We start from the raw sequence: 6729 nt of genomic DNA, 5'->3' as shown, positions 1-6729 counted from the left end.
CACCCACCGGCCCCGGTTGTGTGGGGGGGGGGGGGGGGGGATGTCTTTCCAGTGACAAGTTTTGCTGGTCCAACAGCCTTGACCGTCCTCTTTTGGATCTGCCTTACTGCAGCTAGACTTGAAAGCAGCAGGGTACGACTCATGCGGCTAGCATCCCCTCTGAGACCCAAAGGGCGATGCTCTAAAAATGCCTCTGCTGCCTTGAGAGGATCAGACAACCCTGACAGAGGGCTGCAGGAGCAGGACTGCGTTATCAGCCTTTTCCAGAAAGGTCAGAGCTGTCTGGTACGCGAGCCATAGCCATTCCTGCTCTGTCATTTGAGATGTGGAGGCAGCCGTCCCCATACCAGGGATGGGCTGAGACAGGGCTAAATATGTGATGGGCTGAATGGCATTTGAGCCCTGTGATTCCCGTTAGAGTCAGGGAAAATTGCAATGCTAAAATACACAATGTTTTAAGCACTTACGGTGGAAAGTAATAATCCCCATAATCCCCGTTCACGGTCATGTTCCTCCTCGCGCAAGAACACCGGACACGTGAGGGTCCGGTTCCCCTTGTCGGCTGTCGGGGTGCTGGTCCTTGGCATCTGGGGAAGGACACGACCATGACAGTGTACGGGCATCCCGTACGCAGGCGGCGCTGCCAGCCCATGCACATGCCTCTGCCCTTGCCCCTGGGGGCTCTCCAATTAAAGGAAGCAGTTGGCATGCTGGTTTTCTTTGGAAGATTCCTGGTCCCCAACCCTCCCTTTTCTTCCTGCTAGTGAAAAGCATTTCCAACCTTGCCATTGTCTTAAAAAGTGAGACCTTGCCATAAATAAGCCAGGAGCTCTGGGTCCGACGCAGGGTCTTTGCTGGGTCACTTGCGGCATAGGAGAGCCCGGAGGGATGGAGGACAAAGGAACATGATGTTCAGAGGAGGCAGGTTTCAAGCTGAGCCTTGAGAGGAGGGATCATTAGAAAAGTCTGTGGCTGTTTCCCAGGGTCTCAGTCTAATGGTGTTTATTGGGCCTCAAATCAGAGTGGGATCAGCGTGAGAGGCCACTAAGATACAAGGCTGCAGCTGTCCTGCTAAGCGCGAGCCCTCTCAGGAAGGCTGGACCACATGGGGCTAGTGCAGATGGTGACCAAGCCTGTATGGTAACCCACGGGTTGATCTCATTCTGGTTTGTTTTTCCCCCTTATTGTCCAGGCATCGTTTCCGTGCACCTCAAAAAGGACAGCCTCGGCAACCTGACCCTGATCGCCAGCCCCAGCCTGCAGACGGAGAGCTGCGGCCGGCTGGATAACGCCATCGGCGACTCCTCGGTGACGATATGGCACAAATGCAAGTGGGCTGCCAGCACCGGCACCGGCAGCGAGCACACGCTCGTCAAGTGGAGTCACACGCAGCTCACCAAGACCTTCAAAGATAGGTGGGGGTCTGCTGCTCCCTGCAAACGTCCTCTTGGTCCTCACCGGCCGCTTTGGGTAGGGTCTAAACCAGGGTGGTTTTGGTGGCACAACTCCTGGTTTAAGGCAAAGTGAGCAAAAGCGACACCCAGCCAAGGTGAAGAAAAGCAAAGCGCAGCTTGGTGGCTTCATGGTTCATCTCCTCCCCGGCTTGTGGATGGAGCGGGGCAGATTTGGCTATCGCTGAGAAGCTGTTGCTCAAATATGTGCCTCAAACTCTGCTTTAAACCTGTTCCCTCGGAGCGCAGCATGCTCCAAAAGGAGGAGAGGCCCCATGAGAACAGCCACCAAGCACACAGCACGTAATGGCCTTCTGCTGGTAACCAGCCAGCAGTAGCAGCCTCGAGGTGGTTCGATCCTGTCCTCGTCCCAGGGGAGAGCTCTCTCTGAAAGGCACTGCAGTGCTTCCAAGCACACCGCGACCTTAGGGCCTGCAGAAGCTTTCCGCAAGGCATCTTTCATCTCCAGCTGGTTCAGAAAAGACCTAGGTCAGCTACGCCTGAAGGGTGCAACATTGCTACCGTGAAACCGCTGCCCTCAGCGTGATGGGAGTTACGGGTTTTGGATGAGCGAGACCAGGGAATGACGCTCCAAGGAGAACAAATCTCGTCGCTCCCTCCCTCCCCTCCTCAAAGCCAGCCCCTCTAAATTGAGACTCATTCCTACTGTTGGACGATTTGCCTGTGTTGTGCCCGTTAGGTAGATAAATAGAGATTCCTGGTCATTGGCGCTACGAATGGTGCTTTTCATAGGAGCCAAGCACACTTTGAAATTATAATGAAAGAAAATATTGGCACCCAGCAATAGCTGGCTTTCTGAAAATTACTCTTACAGAGTAACAAAGGATCTCCGCAGGTTGGACATGATGAATATGTTTCCTTTGAGAGTCCCTGAAAATTTACCTTATCAAGTTTGAGGCTCTACAAAAGAGGAGGGGAGAGAATATTCTCTTCTGGAGCTTATAAACCAAACGTGTTCTTTTGTGTGTTTTGTCTAGCTGCCCGGGGAAGATGCTATTGAGGACAGACCTTCAGTACGGCACAGATTCACTTTTGGAAGATGCAAACAGAAACCAGCCAGAAAGAAACAGCTACAACCCCTGGGGACTGCACTGTCACAGGCAGCACCTGAACCGCATGTCCTCCAAGCATAATGAGAACAAACTTCATCGTATCCTTTTTCTTCTCTCCCCTCCAGCATAGTCTTGGCTACAAATAACAGCTCGTAATCAATGTATGTGTTACTGCAGGGGGTATGCATCCCTCCTCTGCCCAGTCCCTGGGAAAATACAGAATACACAGAATACAGTTGCTCTGTTATCTTCTCCCACTGTTCAGTTGGACTGGATGATCATTGTAGGTCCCTTCCAACTGAAATATTCTATTCTATTCTTAAAAAAAGAAAAAAACCACTTCCCGTAAAGGGTATTCAGCGTAAGTCAAGGATCCCCTTGGCATACATTTAAAAATACAACTATATAGGCATGAGCAGCTGCCTCGCCTTTTATTTTCCTATTACACTTCATTACCTACCAGTCATGTGAGTAATACAGCTTAACAACTTCTCCCACACCCATTGAGTACAGCACTGAGGCAAGGTGTCGGACTGACAGCCCAGGGCTATCGTGTCACTAGAGAATGGAGCTGTTGGTGCTTTAATTGGTAAGACTGTACTACAGTAAATTAACTGAAATTGGCAGCAAGGGGCCTATAGCAATGACATGTTGGTAAAATTGGCTTAGAAAGTCTCATTACAGTTGTGAGCTATTATGGAGAGCGTCAGCAGTTGCTCTGATTTAAGACCTCTTTCAATTAGAATTTAAAAGTATTGGGTTTCCCTTAACTCATGTTCAGAGTTTCTATTGCTCGAAAATGTGGTATCAAAATACAACTATCCCTGCATCCTGGACTTAAAGATGGGAACCCGGCAGCATGGCGATGATGCCTCGGAGGAGAAGAAAGCCCGGCACATCAAGAAGTGCGAACAAAGCACCTCTGCATCTCTGGGCGTTCGCATCTGCGGGATGCAGGTAAGACGGAGCCTCCGTCCTTTTGGTGTTTGCCCGACACACGGCTTGAAACCAAGCTGGAAATGGAAAGGGACTCTTTCCTTTGTTGGTGTAAATTGAAGCAGTTTCATTCCTGTCCCCCTCCATATACAGGCTGTAAGAAGTGGACACTCGGCTGCGCGTCCTGCCCTCAAACAGGAGAGGATGCTTAGGGAAGAGTATAGAATATGGCACATATAGGGTAACCCTTGCCCATATCCCCTCTTTGACCTCTGGAGATTCGGCTGCTTTCACAAGCGGTGGCTGCATAAGCACCACCCCGCACCGCTGCCACCAGTGTGAGCAGCTGGAACCAGTTCACCCCAGCTGAGAATCTGCCTGTACGTGAACACCGATTCCCCTCTCGTGCTCAGCTCTTGGCTGCTGCACAAGAAAGAAAAACAACAAAGCATCCCTTGCCCCGCTCACGCCTTCGCAGAGCTGTCTCATCCTGTCGCCGCAAGAGCGAGGGGTTTATTTTGTGCTGAATATTATGGTTCCTCTTGCTCAAAATCGCCGCCCTTCCTCCTAGAAACCGAAACCACGCATTTGTTTCACTCACTTCTCAAGCAGGTTTCAAAATGTTGTTCTGCTCTGCCCGAAGGATAATTATGACAATGATGATTATAAAACACATATATAGCAGCGTAAACACTCGGTGTCAAAACCTGTGTCCCCTTCTGGTCTGTGACATGCTTCTGTTGAGCAGAGTATCCTTTAAACTACAACTGGCGTGTGAGCTAATTCTAAATTCACTCCCTCATTTCTTACTCAGTGTTACCAGAGCCTCACACACAAATTTCTGTCTACATCTTGTCTCTCTCTGCTTAAGAAAGCAAGATTATTGCTAGCCGTGCGTTATGTATTGCCAGGCGGTACAAAGCTGGGGTATTCCGGTACCGCTGCAAACTCCTGCCATAGCCAGAGGGAAAATGCTGTAAATCACTAGCGACACGGCTATGACTTACAGCTATTTGGGTTTCACAAAGGGGTAATTTAGAGCAGTACAACAAGAATCTGCACTAGTGGTTTAAATTGAATAGTTTAAATCTCCAGAAAAGACAGGAGGTGGGATTCGGTGAGAAGCCTGCAGTACATTGCCAGCGTTGCTAGATATTGCCAGACTGCAGCGGATTTGTGTCCCATTTCTCAGCTTGGGTCTGACCTTTTTAGATTGGGGTGAAATCTAGAGCTTTGGGAAAACCGAACAACTGAATCTGGATTGTTGTTCTCTTTCCTCAAGGTTTACCAAGCGGACACTGGCCATTTTCTCTGCAAAGATAAGTATTACGGCAGGAAACTCTCACCGGAGGGATTCAGGCAAACCTTGCGCCAGTTCCTGTGCAATGGTAACCACCTCCGAACGGATCTCCTGGAGCCCATCATCCTGCGGCTAAAAGCTCTGCTTTCTGTCATTAGGAAGCAAAGCTCTTACAGGTTCTACTCCAGCTCACTTCTCATAATTTACGATGGACAGGAGCACAAGGAGAACACGGCACCCTTGGATAATCACCTTCACTTCCAAAAAACAAACTGCACCGCGTCACACGGCACTAATCACTCCAGAGTTGACGTCCGGATGATAGACTTTGCCCACACCACTTTTAAAGGCTCCAAATGCAATCACACCACTTACGACGGGCCAGACCACGGCTATATTTTTGGCCTGGAGAATCTCATCAAAATCCTTCAGAATATCTCAGAAGGAAAATGACAAACTCCGTGAAATAGCCTGGATTTACTAGTGACCGATAGCCCTGAAAAGTACCGCATTGGGTCAGTCGTACGGGACCCTCGCTGCTGGATGTCACGTGCACGGTTTGGAGTGAGAGCGCGGACAGCTTGCTAGGAAAGTGCAAAAAACGCTATGCGCCATTACCGAACTCAAGCGTAAAAAGCAGAGAGCTGAAAGAATCTGTTCTGTCTGCAATCAATCAGAAGATTTATTTTCCTTTCTTGTTTTACTGCTGTCCTTGATTTATCCGTGAGCCAAAAGAAAGCATTAGTTGAAAGAGTCTGAATGATAAAACAGGACCTGCTCACCTCTACACTCCCGAAGCCAAGCGGGCTAAGGAGATACTGTGCATTTGAGCGAGACTATTAAAATGAGCTGGCAGCTCCGAACAGATTGCAGCATTACTTTCAACTCGTGCTCAGTGCTACGGGCTGGACGCAAAGACGCAAGCGGGAGAGAAAAACGCACACCCTGACGTTCACGCTCCCCGTGCCCAGCGCTTGCGAGACAGTCGGGTGTTCTCCGTACAGCGCGGGTGTTGAAACACAGACGTACGAGATGCCGCAGAGGTTCTGTGCTGCCTACAGTGGAAAAGCAGGGGGACCTCAGACCAAGAACCGGACCTTGCAAAGGTTTAACATCCCTGCGGGATTCTAACAGGGCATGTTTCAGAAACTTTCTAAGCAAGGGGCTCCGTTGGGGCTGGAAGTATGGCAGTGCGATGGTTCTGTCAGATATCAGTCACAGAAAACATTCACATCGAGGTATTTTTGCTTAAAAAAAGAAAAAAAAAAAGCAAAAAAAAAGCATGAGATTGACTCAGGGACTAGACATTAAAGGTCACCTAGAAATTCTTTGATACAAATATTGTGTGTGTGTTTGGAAGAGGCAGTAACAAAAGACTCCAAATAATGTTTACAGCTTTTGTGGACAGATTCTATTATTACGGAACAAACATAATTCCTTCCTGCGTGGTGTGGGAATCCTGAAAGACAAGTCCTTACGCAAGGAATAGAGCTACAGAACCCCGTTACTGGGGCGTGGGGATATAAATAAAATTGCCCAAGTAACTCTCACCCGTTGTCCATCTCTTTTTCACTTCCACAGCATCCTTAAGCTACGTTCTCTTTTATTTAGGGCTGTACGTTTTGAGGGGAGCTGTTATTTCCGCAGGTTTAAACACCAGGTCTCAAGGAAGACCCCTTCACTTGTGTTGTGAATTGCTACGAGTCATTACTGGAAAATTTAAATCGTCTGGCCCAGTTGCTTATTTTACCTGGCCTGCAGTCCGTCTGGGAAGGCCTCGTTATTTATTTACTGGATATTGTTCACGGCGTTGTGCGTTTCTTGCCCGCAACTCGGGCGACTATAAAGAAAAGCCACCGGCGCAGCCTCAGCGGGGCAAGGACGGGGTCAGCAACTGCCCCGGCTCACCCGCGGGCGCCGTGGTCCCGGGACTCGGCGCTGCCTCTGCCCGGTCGCGGCTTTGCTGAGG

At 49.5% G+C, this 6729-nt stretch overlaps 2 protein-coding genes across 4 annotated transcripts in view; both read left to right on the top strand.

Annotated features, from left to right (window-relative positions):
• Positions 1-6310, top strand: part of IP6K3 (inositol hexakisphosphate kinase 3) — a 20001-nt gene extending 13691 nt beyond the window's left edge. For all 3 annotated transcript variants that reach the window (XM_009272847.2, XM_009272846.2, XM_019470364.1), the window contains 4 exons: positions 1193-1415; positions 2450-2622; positions 3306-3481; positions 4743-6310. In XM_009272847.2, coding sequence (XP_009271122.1) covers positions 1193-1415; positions 2450-2622; positions 3306-3481; positions 4743-5213 — 1043 coding nt within the window. In that variant the 3' untranslated portion in view covers positions 5214-6310. The remainder of the gene's footprint in view (positions 1-1192; positions 1416-2449; positions 2623-3305; positions 3482-4742) is intronic.
• The window catches only part of LOC103893714 (ubiquinol-cytochrome-c reductase complex assembly factor 2), a 5073-nt gene continuing 4136 nt past the window's right edge, over positions 5793-6729 (top strand). Inside the window, exon 1 of the mRNA XM_019470326.1 lies at positions 5793-5820. Within this exon, the coding sequence (XP_019325871.1) occupies positions 5793-5820 (28 nt within the window). The remainder of the gene's footprint in view (positions 5821-6729) is intronic.

Source organism: Aptenodytes forsteri, unplaced genomic scaffold (assembly GCF_000699145.1).
Source record: "Aptenodytes forsteri isolate BGI_AS27 unplaced genomic scaffold, ASM69914v1 Scaffold142, whole genome shotgun sequence".
In the NCBI taxonomy this organism is placed as follows: Eukaryota; Metazoa; Chordata; class Aves; order Sphenisciformes; family Spheniscidae; genus Aptenodytes; species Aptenodytes forsteri.
Note: the sequence above shows the minus strand (reverse complement) of the source record. Positions and strands in the feature narration are given on the sequence as shown.